Source organism: Bemisia tabaci, chromosome 9 (genome assembly GCF_918797505.1).
Source record: "Bemisia tabaci chromosome 9, PGI_BMITA_v3".
In the NCBI taxonomy this organism is placed as follows: domain Eukaryota; kingdom Metazoa; phylum Arthropoda; class Insecta; order Hemiptera; family Aleyrodidae; genus Bemisia; species Bemisia tabaci.
In genome coordinates, this window is record NC_092801.1 from 26,421,288 (window position 1) to 26,442,404 (window position 21,117).

General features: G+C 40.5%; 1 protein-coding gene across 2 annotated transcripts in view; it reads left to right on the forward strand.

Annotated features, from left to right (window-relative positions):
* Positions 1-21,117, forward strand: part of LOC140225358 (Y+L amino acid transporter 2-like) — a 118,476-nt gene that overhangs the window by 90,647 nt on the left and 6,712 nt on the right. For both annotated transcript variants that reach the window (XM_072303941.1, XM_072303940.1), the window contains exons 4-10: positions 14,200-14,293; positions 14,587-14,631; positions 16,265-16,388; positions 17,836-17,939; positions 18,588-18,684; positions 19,071-19,145; positions 19,909-20,068. In XM_072303941.1, coding sequence (XP_072160042.1) covers positions 14,200-14,293; positions 14,587-14,631; positions 16,265-16,388; positions 17,836-17,939; positions 18,588-18,684; positions 19,071-19,145; positions 19,909-20,068 — 699 coding nt within the window. The remainder of the gene's footprint in view (positions 1-14,199; positions 14,294-14,586; positions 14,632-16,264; positions 16,389-17,835; positions 17,940-18,587; positions 18,685-19,070; positions 19,146-19,908; positions 20,069-21,117) is intronic.

Below are 21,117 nucleotides of genomic sequence, written 5' to 3' on the forward strand. Positions count from 1 at the left end.
AGTTGCCTTGCATTAAATTTTGCATTTAATTTCAAAAGATATTTTTCAATATTTTTCATATTTTTCTGAAATTTCAAGATTTTACTTTTCATGAAAAATTGCAACCCTCCTTAAACTTTAAAATGTGACGAAAAAACTTCAAAATTCGCAGTTTTTGTCCAAAATTTCATGTCCGACCTCTGTGATTGACCCGATCCATTGTGCGGCGTCGCGTCGCGCGAATCAGGCTAGAAACAACGATTTATCTGCGTGCGTTTATTTGGACGAGTTTTCGATTTCTTCCGATTGGGGCTGTGAACGATCAGGTTGATGGACACTCTCCGCTGGGCGTTTTAAAAACCCGGCGGCATTTAGCCGACGGACAGCGAAAAATGGTCGAGAGTTCTGGCTGATTGAAAGCGGTCAGTTTGCAGGAGTAACGATACTTGTACAAAATTGCAATGGACCTGAACTGGTTCAAAATATGATGCCTCGAAAGACCTAGACTACACATTTCGGGAAAAGGAGGAAAGTGAAGTTGTTAGGTATATAGATGGATAGATAGCGCTGGTCCAAGGAGAAAGAAAAGTGTTGGAACCTCGATGAAAAGATCACGTGACTATTTCAAAAGTGGTCTGGAGAGAACGTTTCCGATGTAAATATTTAAACATGACGAGTCCCACAAATAATGTAACCAGGTAATACGTCCGTTCACAAAGAGCCGTATGCAAAAACGACATTTTTCGCCCCCCCACTAAAACTTATTCAAACTTCGTCTATCAGTTACTAATACTGGAGCGCTTCTTTCCCCAAATTTTCAGACCCCCAAAAAATTTTGGGGGGGCGCTAGGGGGGGCGGAAGTCAAAACCTGTGACCCTCGATATCTTTCGAACGAAACAAGATATTGAGGCCCGGTTTGGACGAAAAATCGTCTAAAATTGCATATTTTAAGATTCTAAAGGTCAAAATCCCAAAATTAAATTTTTAACTTAACTTATGTGCTTTTTTTCAGTTTTTGAGGAAAAACAATTTCTTTTAAACAGATTAAACTGAAATTTCACATTTTTTGATTTGAACCAAAACCAGTTTTTTAAATTGTTCGTCTTTTTCCGCATCCAACGAGTGGTCGTATAAGCTGGGAACCGAACGGTTCCGGAGTTATGATCGATTGAAGTTTCCGCTCAACGCGCGCCGACCGATTTTCGCGCGCAAAAAAGTCGGATTTGACTGTTATTAAATCAGATTTAATGTTCAAACTGAGCAAAATGCATTATTAGGGACTCTTGAGGGTCGCTGAGTCCAGAAATTACAGATACTTCCAAAAAATTCACGTTTTTAAAATTACAGCTCCGTACAGGACCACTGAGCGGCCGGTCGGCGCTCAGTGGGCCTCTAAAATAGCGCTACGGAGCTGTAATTTTAAAAACGTGAATTTTTTGGAAGTATCTGTAATTTCTGGACTCAGCGACCCTCAAGAGTCCCTTATAATGCATTTTGCTCAGTTTGAACATTAAATCTGATTTAATAACAGTCAAATCCGACTTTTTTGCGCGCGAAAATCGGTCGGCGCGCGTTGAGCGGAAACTTCAATCGATCATAACTCCGGAACCGTTCGGTTCCCCAGCTTATACGACCACTCGTTGGATGCGGAAAAAGACGAACAATTTAAAAACTGGTTTTGGTTCAAATCAAAAAATGTGAAATTTCAGTTTAATCTGTTTAAAAGAAATTGTTTTTCCTCAAAAACTGAAAAAAAGCACATAAGTTAAGTTAAAAATTTAATTTTGGGATTTTGACCTTTAGAATCTTAAAATATGCAATTTTAGACGATTTTTCGTCCAAACCGGGCCTCAATATCTTGTTTCGTTCGAAAGATATCGAGGGTCACAGGTTTTGACTTCCGCCCCCCCCCTAGCGCCCCCCCAAAATTTTTTGGGGGTCTGAAAATTTGGGGAAAGAAGCGCTCCAGTATTAGTAACTGATAGACGAAGTTTGAATAAGTTTTAGTGGGGGGCGAAAAATGTCGTTTTTGCATACGCCTCTTTTTTTATCAAAAACTCAACTTTTTACCCCAGTTTCTACAACAGCGAACCGACGTTTTGAAACGACAAACTAAGCCACGAATTCTGCCTTGCTAACGAAGAACACCGTATGAACATTCGAGAGTTGCCAAATTTCCCTTGATGAAACATGTATTTTTGACCACATTCATGCATATTTTTCCTTGCGATTTTTAGGTATTTTAGATTAAAATGCCTATAAAAGTGTCTGAAAATTTTGGAGTATAATATTTACAATGGACCACTAGACAAGGTACGAATTTCAGCATTCTGACACATGTTTCTTAACCAAAATTTCACGCAAAACACCATACACACAACGAAAATTACCGAATCAACTCCTTACGAAGATCTTTAATGATTCTTGATGCGTGAATTCAAACCATCCGCTCATGAAAACTCAATGCTTTACGTGATTCACATCGCGCGCTAAACGTTATCATGACACGTCTCTGCGCTATGAAAATCTAGCAACCTTAAGCTTGACGCTTTGGCTCAGTTATAGCAAATTGCTTATAGTTTGAACAACACATGGTGAGACATTGCTCGATAGAGAAGATTGCCGAAACCATTGTAGTGCGCGATTTGACTCACGTGGAGCTTTGAGTTTCTTGTGAGCGGGCAGTTCAAATTCCTCGTAACCAATGTGAAATAAAAACGCTAATATCTTCGTTAGGTGTGTTGGTTTCAGTCATTTTCGTTGCGCGAGTAGTGTTCTACGTGAAATTTTGGTTAAGCAATATGTATCAGAATCCTGTAACTCGTACCTTGCCTGGTGGTCCATTTTCCCAGTAAATTCAGTTTTAAGCGCAGGAAACTTGGCAACGTCTGAATGCTCATACGGCGTTTTCCCTTAGCACGGCAGAATTTTCCTCGACGCTACATAATTTAGCACATACACAGGAATTTTCGCATTTGTTGATGGCATTCTTTTGCTTGACACTGCCCAAACGCAGTCTCAAAGTAACATTCACGATGAGGTCACGTATGACGATCCTGCTCCTCGTCCAAGTGTCGATGTCGGAGGCTCTAATTCCGGTCACCAATTTACACCGCGCGCCCTTTGTTCCAAGCGGACGTCACATCGAAACTTTCTAAAATTCGATTCTCTTGTCTCGTCCTTTATTTATTCCTGACGATTGTCCTGGTCCGGGCCAACCAACTCCGAATTCGATTGATCCTCGAGGAGTGCCAGGGTGACATGTGTCAAATCCGCGGCCAAAGACAATCGACTATCTCGGACGTGTTTTGCTTATATATTTCATGCCGCCGCCAAAATGCGCATGTGTGTCCGTCCAAGGGTAGCTTGTCGACACGACTGCTTTTAACGAGGAAGAATTTTCTCTGCTGTAGTAGCGTTGTCGATTCGCACAAACATGTTCGTTGACATTTTCTCAATTAAAAAAATGATGCGTTTGCTACTTGGATTACATTTTGCAATATGGAACCAATATCTACAGCACTTCTGTAAAAGCACCTTTCTGCTTAGGAGTACCAATAGCACATATCGTCTCTCCTCTGACGAAAGGGCGTATCTCAATTTTCACGTGAGCCCTGTTTTTAGATATGAATCTATGCTTTCTCGATCTCATGCGGAAATTGAGATACGCCCTTAAGTTAGAGGAGTGCCAGGGATATTGGTTTCTTATTGCAAAATGTGGTCCATTTTTACTAACATTTGCAATAAAAAAACTACTATTTCTTGCCCATTTTAAGAACGGCGTTATAACATTACTATCCCTATGGAGGTAAGTGCTTTCATGGATGAATTAGAAAATTCAGTTCCTTATCGGAAAATTAAATCAATTTAGTCGGTGAAACTCCCAAACCACATATTTTAGTTCGTGGCATTGCAGAGTTCCTGTCATTCTGGAAATTGATAGACAAGGCATAGAAAAAGGAGACATTGGGAGTATGCAGCAATCAAATTGGTAGAGATGGGAGGTTCTTATTATAATTTTTTTCGCAATTCCACCGAAAATTTCTGGAAACTTATAGGGCAATTTTTCATAACTTTTCTCAAAAAATGAACATTTTGTCAAAGGAAATTTGGCAACTGTCGAATGATCATACACTGAGAAAAAAACCTCGTGCATGGGACCCGAAGTTTAGGTCATATGGATCTCTGAAGTTTTCGGATTGAGCATCTGAACACTTTAGGTCTACTGTCGAGGTTCGGATCACACATCTGAAACTTCAGTTCTTACGTCTGAAGTACTTCAGATGTAAAAACTGAAGTTCAGATGTGTGATCCAAACCTCAGCAGCTGGACCTTACGTGTTCAGATGCTCAATCCGAAAACTTCAGAGATCCATATGACCTAAACTTCGGGTCCCACGCACGAAGTTTTTTTCTCCGTGTACGGCGTTCTTCCTTAGCACGGCAGAATGTTCGTTGCACAGACCAAGATCGCGCCTCTCAGACCCGGAGAGTTTTTTCAAAGTGAGCCCTCGTCGAGCCCATCACGGTCCACTTGACAACTTGGGGCGTGCAAGCGCCAAGCCCGGACCAAACTAATCGATTTTGACAATTATTCGCGGGCAATTCCCTCACGAATGACGTTGCTGCCATCGGAGCAGTCCTGCCGCAGCCTCCTTCCCCCTCGTCCGGGGGTCCATTTTTCTCAAGTTCGTCGCGAGCATCATTGCCGAATCTAAAAAGAAATCCTCACTCTACCCCGGCAAATTTTGCTAGAGTACCTGTATACGGGAGAGTATTGCTATCTCAATCTTTTTTCTACAGAAATAGTGTGCTGCTCTCTGATTGGTCGGCTATCATGGAGCCCCAAAGTTGGACAAATTTGAACAAACCCCAGCCCCTCCGCCCCTAGTTTGGTCCAATGTAAACAGACAAGATGGCAACCAAGTTCTACAAAGTTCTAGACATGATTTTGGATGTGATAGAAATTTTTTTATGATCAACTTCTGATTTGAGTTCGCCTTGACCTTTAAGGTGATTCGACGGACGCCATTTTTTGCGTCAATGCGACGTGCGATATATCGCATCGATTTTTCCATAATTTTAGCTGACCGAAGAATTAATGTTCCGAATTTGACAAAGAAATTCAACGTAAAAAAGCGTGGTTTTTTTCATAACGAAAAATATAGTTTTGATATCAGTATCTAATGCTATATTTTTCCTTTAAAAAAACCACGCCTTTATTACGTTGAATTTGTTTGTCAAATTTGGTACATGAATTCTTCAATCTCATGACAACATAGGTTCGATCTCAAAATTCGAAAAAAATGACAAGTAGCTGAGATTATGGAACAAATCGATGCGATATATCGCATATCGCTCTGACACAAAAAATCTCGTCCGTCGAATCACCTTAATGGATATTTTTGCCAACAGTTAACCATTGAGTGTGATTATCATTCATTTCTCAGCCGATAATACGTATTCCTCTGGATCGGGTTTGTTTACATCGTCCAACTTTGGAGCTCCATGATAACCCAAAACTCAAAACTGATGAACCAATGAGAGAGCGGCACAGAGATGGCAATACTCTCCCGCATACAGGTACTCTAACTTTTGCCGAGTTTCGCGGCTCATCTGGCGGAGGACCGCGGTCGGCCGGGCGCTTCTCACGCATGCATTGTCCGCGGCGAGAAACCAATTATTGTCAGCGCGTGCTTCGGCGGAGCCATTGTCGGCGGACGGAATGGAGATGGGGAACCACGAGAAATATGGAACGCGGGGCCCAATATAACCTCAAATTCGCGTAATTAGGCGATTCTGGTCCGAGGATTCGAGCGTTGGCTACGTTGTGAATTTTACATATAGGCTTGTTAATAAGATGGACGTACTTTTGCTTGAAGGAACTAAAGACAGGTGGGAAATATGGGGTGGGCTCTAGAAAGCTGCATAAGAACTAATGTAAAAGTGGGCGTGATTCCTTTGGTGGAAATGGAGAAGTGGGATTTTACATTAAAGCAAACGGAGGTAAGCGCCAACTGGACGTATTTCTGCCGAACGGAGCCAGAGGCAGGTGGGATAGATGGGATGTGCTCGTTAGTCGACGGCCGTAAGAATGAATGGGAAGTATATAGCGCCTGTGACGTCAGCAGCAACGAAGCCGCCGCGGCTCCGCGTGGGTGGACAGCATTAACTCATGAGCCCTGCCCACAAGGCTCTTGTCACTTGCCCATGGCTCATGAGTGCCGCATTTTCTTTCGGCAGAGAAATGTCCAGGTGTCTATTGGATGTGTAGATTGGGGTGATCTGGAGTATATACGTGCTCTAAGAAAAACAGTGCGGTCTTGGACAGTGGACTCAGGTTAATATAACCGTGCAATTTGGCTGATGTAACCGTACTTTCGTTTCTAAGAACTGCATTTTCGGTTCAAGCAACCGAATTACAAGGCTATCGAGAATTTTCGTAACATCATCACTTGGCCTAACCACGGCCCCTAGTCAAGTACCCATCACCAGATGGGCAACATACGGAAGGCTCCGAAGCAGTATCAATAATTTTACAAAACATACGTAAAAGTCGTTCTTACGACGCACTCTGGCGCTCTGTGAAACCCAAACGCCACATGTGCCTATCTTCTCAAAAGTTATCGGGCAACTGATAACGAACGCATCATCTCTCCGCCAACGCCTTTTATGACTCTATTGATTGTTTTTCAATATAATTGCAATTTATTGCAATCTGTGCTACTTGGACATGAACATACCGCCATTATCAGATTCACCATAACGCTATCCAGGGGCTGTTTGTCGGAATTGTTAGACAGAGCGATAGACAAAGAAGGCAAAATGGATATGGAGGGATCCTATTAGTGGTAGCGGATGGTTAAAATAGACAAAGGAGGTAGGTGGTAATGGACTTACTAACGGTAACTCACGAGAGACCCAATGGTAATAGTCCAATATTTCCCTCCTTAGTCCACAGGAGCTACTCTACTCAACCAATAGAGTCGCTCCCTACTCCCTATGTCCATAGGCGTTCTACGGGGGTGCCAGTGGGTGCCGGGCACCCCCAAGCAAAAATTAAGTACGGTTATCGGAACCGTGAAATTACTGCTTTCCCTGGTAAAAATTGGCAGTAAAATCTGTGTTCCAAAATACCATTGACCTAAGGCCGGCTGTAAAATTTCCAATAGCTTCTGTAGCCGGCTGTACAATTTCTTATAGCCTTTTATAGCCGATGGCGATTAAGTAACAGCCGGACGATAAAGTTTATGCTAAACGTTACTAAATACGGATACTAAGACTTAGTTAGTTTTTAAACTACCGCTCTCTTTTATCGCCGTAGTATCTTAATTTATTTTGCGAGGAAAGCTCCGTACTTTTGATGGATGCCTGCCATTCCTAATATATTAGAGCGCCTTCAGTTTCGTATGATACTGTGCAATACCTCTGGTGTGAAATAGTTGCTTCAGACGCCTCGGCACGCTGCGGCGCGGCGGGCGGGCAGAGAGCGCGAAACGCGCATTGGCGCCTACAAACCTAACAGGGATACTTCACGCATTGCGCAATGCGTGAAGTATCCCTGTTAGGTTGTTAGGCGCCAGTGCGTCGCCGCGCGATGCGTGAAGTATCCCTGTTAGGTTTGTAGGCGCCAGTGCGTCGCCGCGCAATGCGTGAAGTATCCCTGTTAGGTTTGTAGGCACCAATGCGTCGCCGCTCCGCTTTGTGTTAGGCTCTAATATTTAATCTCGCGGAGTCGGCGTTTTTCAGCTCATGATTTTGAAATGTTTGCACACTCTGTATGGACCATCTCATTTTAATTGATGAAAAAAAAATATGTTTTAAAGGAAAATATAAATAGTGTGTTTTGTAAATATTAAGGTAGTTCCGTATCAATCTTAATGATTTCCAAAGCACACGAATTTCTACACAATTTCTTATAGCCTTTTATAGCCAATGGCGAGAATGTGTTTAGCCCGGCGATAGGAACTATAGCCCGACTGTATACTTTGTTATAGCTTCGTATAGCCCGGCTATATGAGTTGCTCAGCTTTCTACAGCCAGCTATATGATTTTCAATAGCCCTCTTTAGCCGTCTATAAGAACCCCTATGGTATTTTGAAACGCAGCTCCTATCGCCAATTTTTACCAGGGTTTAAAGATTCTGTATTCGCGCACACTGAGAAAAAATCCCAGCAATTAATTGAAAATGTTTTAAACAGAATTAATGTTGATAGCCGTGTTTTACAAAGAATCTACTGTTTTTTTATGGTAAGACTGTAGTTTTGATGGAAAGTTTTGCTAAAAATTTTCTACATTAAATGTATAGATATTTAAGTAGAAAGGAAGGAGAGAGAAAGAGAAAGGAGGGTAGGAAAGGGGTAAAACTTGAGGGCCGAAACTTAGGCCTCCCCTGAGCGACCGTCCCCTTCGGGGCCGGTCTCCGACATTTTCCACCTCTGGGCACCCCCAAGCATGAATGTCTAGAACCGCCTATGCCTATGTCTCCTTTGTCTATCGCTTTGTCTACCATTCAACGATCAGCCCGCTGTTGAACGTAAGATTTGTCGAAATTGAATTACATCCATACAGAGTCCCCGCCGCACCGCAGTGCCCAGCGTTATGCGTTCGGCGAGTCATCGATAAAAAATAGGCAGGAGTGAATAAGTAGATTCTTATCACATGATCGATTTCGCATTGTTCGGTTATGCATTTCCGATTGGCGGGGTCCAATTTTCGCATTTTCCGCCCGCCGCGGCGGGGCCGTGGAGTGGAGTGCAATTTTCCGTTTTCCGGGGGCGATCGATCTCCGTCGGAGATTGCATACGGTGCACCCCCGTTTCGGCTCGGGAAATCGGATGCAGCGACCTTGAGCTCCGCTGAGCGACAGCCGAGATGGGAGAGAGTCGTGGAGGGAGAGAGTGAAAGTGCGGACCGGACAGCGTCCAGTAGCGCTCTTGAAATATTTCCCGACCGCCACACCAGCACCACCGCGGTTGCTAGATCGGCGAATGTGACCAAGAGCTTCGAATACAGCTGGCTGAAATTGGCCGTACTTCTATCAAACAGACCTTTGTGCAGGGGAAAAGATGGGGTGCGCTCGTTAGTACCCGGGCTAAAAGAATGAATGGGAAATATAAAGCGCCAGTGACGAAGCCTCCGTCGCGCCTCTCCCACCTGCCGCTTAACTCATGAGCCCTGTTCACAAGGCTCTAGATACGTGCCCACGGCTCATACACTGTGCACATAGTTCCGTTTGACAGAACGTGAAATCCCGCTTCTCCAATTAAGCAAACGGAACTGTGAGCCAACTAAGTGCGACACCCATGACCGTGGGCATGTATCTAAAAAAACATGGATCCTATTTTCAATTCTGTGACAGCGGGCTCATTTAAAGACTATCACATGTCGATAACCGCAAAAATCATGAAAATCGGCCCGGTAGAACGCTGGAACTAAGCGTTACCAGGTACGCAAATTTAGGAGGTCTCGGAGCTTATAGTATAGAAGATAACGTAATGCATTTCTCAAAATTGGGTGGTCTGGAGTTTGCAAAATTATTGGAGCATTAATGAAGTCAGTGACCAAGATGACATCCCTTTGCTAGGTTCAGTTTTAAAGGCCTAGTGAGCTTTCTGCGATGGTTAAATCCGTTGTTTTGGCAACCAGGGGAGCGGTGCGCTTCTAATGGAATAATCGATTCATCAGTTGGACGTATTTTCTATCAAACGGAACTATGTGCATTCAAACATGCGCCCTGAGACCCACAAGAAGATGTGCATAATAGGCCTCACGTCATAATGCACATAAGTTCCGTTTGATAGAAATACGTCCAGTTGTGCTTGTGCCCGGTTTCGCCGGTATTGATCATTTTTCTCGGCAGTAATGACGCACATTTAGAACTGATTTTTCGCACACCGTTGCAGCCGAAAGTGAGGTAGAGGTGCAATGCGGATGGGAGTGATGCAAAGGAAAATTGAGTCGGACAATTGGCGAACCGTCAGACATGCCATCTCAGACAATTTTTGAATGGATTCTGGAGATGTTAATTGGCGGCTGAGGGTCGCACTTTTCTTGAAAGCACTGATTTCATGGCTTCGGGAGGAATAATGTCACTTACTCGTGAAGAGAGCTGTAAGTGCAAAAATGGTAGTCTTGAGGAAACGGGCTTAGAAGCCTCTGACCGAAAATTTTTTATGAAAGCTGTCTCCGTTCTTTGCCAAATTGCCACTAATCATCCGGAAGACTCCTAGGAATCGTTTGGCTATGCTTAAAAATCGACCGATTTCATTCAATTACCTACATAAAAAGGACATTTTTTATTTTCATGTTAGGTTATTGATTGGCATGACAGCCGTAAGTGATATCATCTGCATGCCTTCGTGGTTGCGTTTTGGAACACACAACACATTTTCATGTCAAAAATTAGTGGAAGAGGGTAGCACTTTACTTGAAAGCATGATTGCATTGGCTCTCTGGAGAAATGGACGTAATTCTACCAAAGAGAACTATGTGGAGGTGAGAAATGTGGGGTGTGCTCGTTAGTTCTCTTTGCGTAAGAGTGAATGGGAATAATTGTGCGCCAGTGACGGTCAGCGGCAATGATAGTGCGCACTCGAACGACGGGGAGATGGTCGTCGGGGCGCTTTAACTCGTGAGCCCTGTCCACAACGCTCTCTTGCCATGCCCGCGGCTCATGAGTTCCGCATTCAGTTGCACATAGGTCTCTTTGATAGAATGTAAAATCCCGCTTTTTCCAATTCTTCAAAAGGAACCACGCCCACTTTTACATTGCTTCTTATGCAGCTTCCTAGAGCACACCCCATATTTCTCACCCGCACATAGGTCTGTTTGGTGGAAATACGTCCAAATAATGTTACCTACCGGCTCTTTTGCCTGAAACAAACGTCATTTTTTTGCGCACCTACGGCTTTCTCATACGTCTCGTTTCAATGAAAATAAGATGGATTTTACTGTTTTAGCTATTTCAGTGATTTCACCTAAAAGATAATCGACGAGTTATGAGGGAAACTCGATTTCGAAAATTTGACACTTACTGCTCTCTTCGCTATCATGGCAAAGTTGTAAAATTTCCCGAATGTGAAAATGAAAGAAATCGCGAGTTCTCTATATCGAAAGGGGGTGCGCACCCTCAAATTTGACGGATCGGTCCGAAATTTGTTCCAGCTCCATTCATGTTACCTATCTCCCAAATTTTTACCAAGAGCCAAAATCCAAGACCATTTTTTTTATAATCGCCCTCCTAACGTGCACGTGTGTTTATTGGCGGTTGAGGGTCGCACTTTACTTGAAAGCACTGATTTCATCGGCTCTCTGGAGAAATAATGTTACCTACGGCTCTTTTGCCTGAAACAAGGTCATTTTTGCGCACCTACAGTTTTCTCACATGTCGCGATTTAATGAAAATGAGATGTACTTTGCTGTTTTACTTATATCAGTGATTTCACCTAAAAGATATTAGACGAATTTGAAGAAAACTCGATTTTGAAAATTTGTCCCTTCCTGCTCAGCATCATTTTTTGCGCACCCACGGCTTTTCTCATACATCTCGTTTTAATGAAAATAATATGAATTTCAGTTTCAATTATTTCAGTGATTTCACCTAAAAGATATTCAACGAATTTTGAAGGAAACTCGATTTTGAAAATTTGACACTTACTGCCCTCTTCGCTATTGCGGCAGACATTCCAGTCACGTGCCATTCATTGGCCAATATCCGCACTGTATCCGGGGAGGAACGACTTTGTTAGGTGACCGCGCGCCGGAGGTTCGGCTCCCATGCGGATCAGCCAGGATCCGGGTCCGATCTTGATCTAGGAAAGATCTCCAGTCGGATCAGCGATCAATTCGATTACATGAACTTATTCATGACAAAAGGACCTATGTCTCACGCGAAACCTATGCACATACGTCCTTTTAGCATGAATACGTCCGATGTGTCGCCTCCCGGCTCGATTTTCCCGCTCGGCGTGTGGATGATTGCCGGAGCAAATGGAGTTATTATCCCCGCGTGGTACGTTGGTACGTGTCAACCGGATTATCCTACGCATTCCGAGGCTGGATTTTCTGTTTTCCTAAGCTGAAACGCCGCATGAGTCTTGGATCTGTGCCATATTTCCGCCGATAAAACTATGATAGAGAATTTGCAGCACTGGAAAAAAAACACATTGGATCTAGAGTTCAGACTCTTGAAACATTAGACAAGAAAAAGGACTCTTGATTCAAGCAGATTTGAGCTTAAATCAAAAGGAAATCCGATCAAATTAAGAGGCTTAGTTCTTGATTTAAGCTTAAAATCTGATTGAATTAAGAGTATTTTTTCTTGTCGATGTTTTTAAGAGTCTGGACTCTAGATCCAATGTGTTTTTTTCTCGGTGAGGTGTCTAAAATTTGATGACATTTTTCGGCCGAAAAGCCGAAATAACTCGTTTATAATGGAGATTACGGCAAAAATAGTTTTTGAAATAAAAGTACACTACAATTTCTTTTAAAACGAGCCAAAGATGGTCAAGATCGGATGATAAAAATGCCGTTCATAGCGTTACAGAGTCTCGCACAAGTATTGGGGTTTGGTAATTTGCGTAACTCTCTCTGCGAAAAGAGAGCTTTTAAGGGAATAGAAAATTTGCAGGTGTCTGAAATTCGATGAATTTCGTGTTTAAGTGGAAACTACGGAGTGAACTGAACACGAGATACCCTTGGTTCATGAATTGAACAACTGTTGGAGAAGATATGACAAAATGATCTAATCTGCTGAAATACGTGTGTTGAAATGGGAAATGCCGGCAGACGACGTCACTAGGCGGTGCGTTTTCTCACTTTATATCTATTTTTATACTATTTCCCATATCAGAAAAAAATTATAAAAAATACAGTGAAATCAGCTCTTTCGGCACTTTCAGATGAAGCTATAAAACATTTGCATGCAAATTCTCCATTGCAGGAATAAAACTTCTGGGCTTTTTTCCCGTTCAACGACACAACAAAATGTCTACCTCTTTTTAAGTCATTCCTGACACTCCACAATGACTCTTAGTTGGCACTGTGATTATTATTGACTAACTCGATATTTTCCGCAACTTCGCAAGTGAGATTTTTCACTGGAACAAATCTAATGAAACGTCCCGTGGAGACACGGCCTAAGGAACGATACCTCCTGACTGGTACACTGAAAAAAAAAGTTACGGGCTATATAGACATACCGTCCATTCCGGGCTCAGAGGCCGTAAGTTCCGGGTTCTGGAGCCGCAGCTTCGATTACTCCGGGAGCTAAGCCCGGAACTTTCGGCCTCCGGCACAGAATGGAAAGTGTCCGTTCCCAACTCGAAAATAGGCGAAATACTCGAGAATAATAAGGTACTAAGACCCTAATCCATCAAATGAGGTTCAATGGAATATATTCCGAGAAACTTAAGTGGATTCCCTTGTGACCACAGGAAATTTGACAACGCCGGAATGTTCACACTACGTTTTGTTCATAACGTGGCAGATTTGTCGCATCGCACTGGGAAATCCAAGTCACTGAGTGAAATTGCGTAAGGAAGGAGACTATTTGGCTATGTTCGACAACCAGCAAGCACGGGATATCACGCGTTGGCTACTGGAATTTCAAATGGAAACCATTAATCAACAAAGGGGAATGAAAAGGGCCTCTCATAAAGGTTTTATTAATTTCAAATACGCTGAGTTCAGAAAAGGAAACCAAGCACATACAGACGTCTAAAAAACCACGTACTAGCAAGGGAATGCAGAAATGCAGCAATGCGGTGCTCAAAGTCATAGACCGTAGAGTTGTTTCATTTCTTCTTACTGAAGTGATCTCAAAGGACTTGACGCTAGTCAAAGTCACCCTCTCTCCCCCATTTCATCGAAATTTGACAAGAAATCACGCTACTAGAACTTGTAGAAAAGTTAACGATGAAGCTTTGATTTTGCTTTCACCAACGGCAAACCAAACTTTTACCGGGCTACCTGCGTCACAATAGATGCAGCGATTAGTTGGATTTTTGACTCTCCTGTGACATTAAAATCCAGGAGTGAAATTTTGAAGGGAGAAAATAATCGAATAATACAATTATTACGAGCCTCTACTTGTGTGAGATTTTTACATCTAATTTTCTTTTTGAATATTCTTTCACTGTATAAAATTACAGTTTTTTAATATGAAGGTTACTTTTGGCAATTGTTTACTTAAGATGTTGTTGTTTTTTGATGTTGCAGGACAAACTCAACATTTTACGTTTGACAACACCACAACGGAAGTTACGTCCATAGCACTGTCATTTTACTCTGGACTGTTCGCATATAACGGCTGGTAAGCGAAACCTTTTTTTTTGGATTTTTTCAATTCATAATATTTCTTCCAAAAGCAGATTAATTAAATATTTTTAACACTCGGATCTAGGATGCATTTTCAAAAATTTCATAAGAAAGTAGAATCAAGCTACTTGCCATGAGCTTTTACCTTAATAAACATAATGCAAAGCTTCAGGTATTTTTCGAACAAAGTTTCTCTTTCAGTTTCTTATCCAGTCTTTTACAGATTTTTTGCATGTAAAGATGATGATATTGGCAAAGCATGTCATATTCTAATTTTCTTTGTTACAGGAACTACCTCAACTTCATAATAGAAGAGTTAAAGGATCCCGTGAGGTAAAAATATTTTTTTATTTCTACAATTTAAATACGTATATTATGTTGCTGAACCTCGTAAAATGTACTTTGAGCTGACTAAAAATGAAAAAGCTACCCTTTTAAAATGCATTCAATGTTTCAAGAATACTAAAATTAGAGAAATGAGCTTGGTCAAAGCCTAAAATACTCAATCAAGACCGCTGATAAAGTGTCAAAAATAGAGCAAAATACACAGCGCGGAGCGGTTCATTGTGATCCTTGAATACAACTATTTATATGTACTTAACGGATGTATGTTGTATGTGTTGCATATGGGAATCAATGAAGGCGCTTTGATTCTCCTCACCAACTAACTAAGCAGAATAACGTGAGTTCCAGACCTTAAGTTGAGGGTATGAGTATAACTAATAGCGGTAATTTTAAGAGCACTTTCTCTGCACAGATTAGTCCAGATCGCTAACATCGGCGGAAGAGAGTGAATAGTTTTGTGAGCGCCATTGGCGGAAAAATCCATGGGCATTTGAAACTAGGAACCAAAACTGAAATTTTGGCTATTTTCAGCAGATTTGTGGCGGGAGAATACTTCTTTTTCAGATTTTTGTGGGATGAAACGTTCCGAAGATAATTCAAGAATTAGTTTCTCAGTAGAATTTATGTGGTTCAATATTTCCAGATTGAAAGATGCAGCACTTTCCCCCTTAATTTGGAATGTCTATCTCTCATCTATTTTGGATGAATCGATCTTTACCGCCAGATTATAATATATCATATTTTTGAAGTTAAGCCTTAGAAACCGAAAATTAAAGCAAAATCCTAGCAAAATGAGACTTTTGGTTCCTAGTTTTGAATTACCGCCAGGCCCCCATGAGAGCAGTTAATTGCTACCACCTGTAGTAAGATTATTGAAACAGAATACTTAGCAGAACAGTCCTTGATAAAATCTTATTTGATCAAAAACCATTATTACACATTACTATTTAAACTTTATTAAAGCTTTATAATCAGATTCAAGAGGAAATTTCTCTCGATCCGATCAAGTTCTTTCACTACTGGTAGTGCCATCAATTTTCTAAAGTTGCTTAACCTGTAGCAAAATTACTCACGCTTTCTAAGCATTGGCTAGATTGGACTCTTGATTGGATGTTAGCGATCTGGACTAATCCCTGGGAAATCGACAAGCCCAGCGTGCATGAAGGCTATTTCCATTTAAATCTTCCGTCACATTCTCACGGAGCAATGATACAACTATTTGAACTCTCCGGAATGCGTGAGGTATCACGCCGCATTTGAAGGCGTTTTCAAAACCGCCAAGTTCCGATGCCCAGTTATCGTTTTGCATAGTTCATATTATTTTGTTTTCATTTGTAACCACTTGTTTATTTTTATTCCTCGTATAAAAACCACCCATTTGCTAAAACAATTCTAGCTGGAGTGCAATTCAGCTATGCATTCACCACTGCAAAAATGTCGAAAGAAATCGCACATTTTATCAGGAGCCTACCTGCCTACATGCCGCTGTGGAAGACATCATATAATATTTATGTCCTACTCTTTAATGTTTGACGCACCAGCATCCTTAACCTTAGGTTAAGGGTATGATTAACTGACAGCGGTAATTTTAAGATCACTTTCTCTGTTTTGATTTTATCAGGAACCTACCGAAAGCCATAGCTATATCGTGTTCTTTGGTGACTGTCGTCTACGTGCTGGCGAATGTTGCGTTCTACACGACACTCTCACCGCAAGAGGTGCTGAATTCCGAAGCTGTAGCAGTGGTGAGTTAACGTATTTTCAAATTCAGGGTCTTTAGCTAAACTTCATACCGTAAAAGGAAAAGGGGCCTTAAAATATGATGACATTTTCAGCAGTGATTTTTGTCGAGTTGGGTGGGAAAATTTGATTTTAAGATGTCGCCGAAGAATTCTCTAAAATGTTCTAAAATGTTAGGGGGCTACGCTTCCTGAGCGCTAGCGCCCCCGCCCCCTTGCATTTGCCTCCTCAGGCGTTATGCGTTATGCGTTAAGCACTACTCTAATGACTTAATCTTGACTCCTAATTCTTGATTTTTGAATCTTAATGATGACTTAATCTTGTAATATTATATGGGATGTTATGTTACAAGAGAGCTTGATCCATTTTTTCGTTAATAAAGGGTGTTACAAAGCACTGCAATGTGGCAATTCGTGTCCTGATCATAGAATGATACATATATGTTTCTTTTGTTCCTATTGTTCCGGTAGCAATAACCGAATTTTGAGTTTTCGATGACTAATTCCCTCTTACTTGTGACCAGTTACAAATGGACCACATTTTGCAATAAGGAACCACTATTCCTGGCTCATTTTAGAAGCAACATTGTGTGTCATTGGTTTCCCTATGCAGAAAGGTGCTTTTATGGAAGAGTCAGAAATCAAGTGATTCCTTATTGCAAAATGTAATCCAAATAGGTAGCTGTTCTTCAGACTAAACCCGCATCTTATTTCCAGACCGCATTTTACTCATCTCAGGGCACCAGCAAAGCTGAACTCCTGCAAAATTGAGAGCAGTCAATTACGAAAAAAACTACTAAGCACAACTTGCTGGGAAATTAGAGAAATGACACAAAATGACAGATGACAATCAATGATATTCTGCCTGACATTCTGTCCCTCACCGATAATTTCGCTGAAAATTGAAGTTTCTCTAATAGATGAATTACATCTTTCCGACTTAAAAATTTATGGATTGTATGTTCAATGTGTAAATTGACTGCACAATGAAGAGAGCCCAATTGGACCGCGTTAAGCAAAAAGGAACCAAGCCACATCAGACATTGCCAAATTTCCTTGGGCAATTTAATTTTTTACATGGAAACGATTTCCGGATTTTCGGGCAAATTTCAGTAAATTTTCTGCATAGTGCAAAGCAAATTACCTAAAATTTTCTGCATAGTGCGAAGCAAATTCCCTAAAATTTTCCAAGGTTTTCGCACAAACGTTCTGGTGTAAAAACTTTAATTGCGTCGTTAAATTTGGCCATAGCTGATGTGGCTTAGTTCCTCTCATGCCTCTGCTAAACGTGGTCTAGTTTGTCGTTTCCTTTTTCTGAAACTTTTATCACATAACCAAGGCTACAGTTCCGAGATTTTCTTTACAAGTATTCTCTCTTATTGAATGTAGCTTTCCCGCTGCTTAAAAGTCTTCTGAGAAATATCTATCATATCGTGTTTTCCATTTCTGTCAGACTTTTGCTGACCGACTTTTCGGAGTGATGGCTTGGACAATTCCTGTGTTCGTCGCCATGTCTACTTTTGGAGCAGTCAATGGAGTACTTTTAACATCTTCAAGGTGAGTTGACACGGGAAAAATTATGTTGTTGGTACAACAGAGAGAAGAAGAGGAAGAATGAGGACGAGGAGACAAAATAAACAGAAAACTCAAAGCTTGCACCAGCTATACTGGCGCCTTCGGATTCATGAATGCAACAAGTTACACTTTATTATGCGTTGCCTGTTTCACTCGCCTGGAAATGTTAATCCTGGAGAGTTGAATAGTTGGTATAAAATAATATATTTTTTTCGGTTCCGTTCAATTATAACATTTAATATTTCTGAATTGTTCTCCAATGATTTTCACTGATGCCGATTTTAATGGAAAATTTGTATTAGATTTTGTGTTAAGGTGTTAATAATTTAAGAAAGAATTGAATAGAGAAAAAGAAAAGGGAAAGAGAGAGGAAGGATTATGAAATCAAGATGCGTCCTACATAACTACAGAATTCACCTAAAAAAAAACCAGTTGATAAAATTCAACACTAAAGATGTCAGACCTTATTATTCGCCTTCTTCTCAAATAATTGTTAAGTTGTCAACATTAAATGGGCATATTTATGCTAAAAAGAACTATTTGAATAGGATTTGCGTTGAACATAGTTCCTTTTAGCATGAATACGTCAAAATTAACTAAAATAGCACTAATTTTGCTAATATATTCCAGGTTATTCTACGCTGGGGCATGTGAAGGACAAATGCCAGAAATTTTAACAATGATCCAAATTCACAGACTAACCCCTGCGCCTGCTGTTCTTTGTATTGTGAGTTAATTTATATTTTTCCCAAATTTTTTCTCTAATGATGCCCCTCCCCCTCTCTCCTCACAAATGTTTTTCATCTCCAATTCATTCTACATCGTAGTTGAGAAAATAGTAAAAATGCTACAAACTCAAACAATTTTTGCATGTTTTGATTTTTCTATTACGATGGCATATTTTAATAATTATTGCCTCTGTATTCTTGATTTTGCTTTATTGAGTGGGCTTTAAAATAAAGAAAATATTATTCAAACTCGAAATAAATTTATAATTTTTCCCCTAAAAATTAAATGTGAAAGGAAATTAAAAATCGAAGATTTGCATACTCTCCTATGATTGACACTTATTTTTCTAATTTTACTTAAGTTTGTATATCTATTCTCCTACAGGCGTTCCTGTCCATGCTGTACCTTACAGTCTCTGACATTTACGCGTTAATAAATTACGTTGGATTTGCTACTTGGGTAAGTCAATTTATTTTTGTCTCATCATAATACAGTAATTGTGACTATGCGGAAATGCATCTTAAAAATGCGGCCAAAAACTTTAAATGCCATGATTTGGATAATCGATTGTAGACTATCCACTAAAACACTATTTTTTCCGTTATCTTTTAGAATTTTGAAAAATATTCTTCATTCATATCATAAAGGAATTCAAATATTAGTGCGTATTAGCACGGCAAATGTTTGCAATTCCAGAATTTCTGATGAACTCGATTTAAAAAACACAGACGACGTACTTGTATGATTCGCATTCCATTTGATCAGTGTCAAAAGAACATGAAAACAACCAACTTAGCAGTTGATTTCCGAATTCCTCATAACTTTTTACGTAATATCTTTAATAGTAAACATAGAGATGGATTATTAGAACTCAGCTTGATTGCATTTTGCGTTGCTTAATTTTCTCTCATTTTTTATTCATTCAACAGAGAGCTGAACTTCTTACAACCTTTAAACTTTCTGTGAATATACCATAGAATTACAATATTAAAAAATTACAAATATCAATAATACTCAGTTTTCTGTTTTAAAAATAAACCATAAAAAATCAGGCAAAATTTGATGCATAGGAAGGTTGATTCCAATTAAATTAGCCCAAAGAATTTGGTGTTTGAATTAATACCTTTTCTAGGAGCCCATAGGTGATTTTTAGCCAAAGATTGTAATGACAGAAATAAATGCTTAGTGCTGAATGAAAATAAATGTTCATTTTGTCTTACAGTTGTCCATCGGAGTAGCTGTTCTATGTCTTCCAGTGCTGAGATACACACAACCAAAACTACATCGACCAATCAAAGTGAACCTCTTCTTCCCCGCGTTGTACATAATTTGCAGCGTTTTCGTAACTGTTGTTCCTATGATCGCCAGCCCTGTTGAGACAGGTAGGATGGGGTCCTCGAAACACCCTTCAATCAACAAAAATAGATATTTTCTGAGAGGATATTTGGCAACAAATTACAATTGCAAACAATAAAAAAAACAAAATTCCAGGTCGAACTGTACGGGATGTTCGAGGAAAGGGTCTTGTATTACCCATCAATCTCTTCAGAATAATCTGGATCTTTGATTTTTGAAATCTCCGACGGATAAATGATTCCTTGTCCTCGAGACATTTTCGATGAAATATTAGCCCCGTGTCATTTTCCATAATGGCCCCGAAAGTATAGGCACTAATCGAATCAGCCAATCAAAGGCGACTCGTAAAAGAAGGGGGTGCAACTGTTGGGGGTGTAATTATTATAATTATCACTGGCGGGGCGTGATTTGCAATATATCGATTGATCTGCCATTTAAACCTATGGCAAAGGATCGATCAACAGGGTGTTCGCGACGATCACCTTAATAATCGATTCTTCACCATAGCTTCAGATGGGCACATATCGATAATCGACCACTGACGCCTCACCACTGATTAATATTGCGGCTCTTGTTTTCTCTTTGATACTAACTACTGATTCAGTGGGTAACATGGCTTGGAGACTTAAACGAATGGGTAGAAAAGTAAACTATGCATTCAGCTACAATATTCTTAGCCCAATGGCTGGTTAAAAAAGTCACAATGTCATTGTCTCCCTCTTCTTCCTCCTCTTCTTCTTATTATTGTTCTTCTCCTCCTCCTCTTCCTCCTCTCCTTTCCTCTTCCTCTTTTTTTCTTCTTCCTTCTCATCTCCAGCAGCAGCGATTTTCGAAGTTGGCAACACTTTTAATCCTCAATTTAAACACATCAAAAATATCGATAGATCGATAATAAATGAGGCAAGCTACCTCACCAAGAATCGATTGTTTTGCATGCATTTAATTAGAGGAAAAGCAGTGTTGCCAACTTTCAAGAATCGCCACTGATCTCCAATTCAACCACTCGAGCTGCCTCGCGCAACAGGTGTTATGCGTTTTTCGTTACTCCTATAAATTATCTTAAAGAGTAAAATTT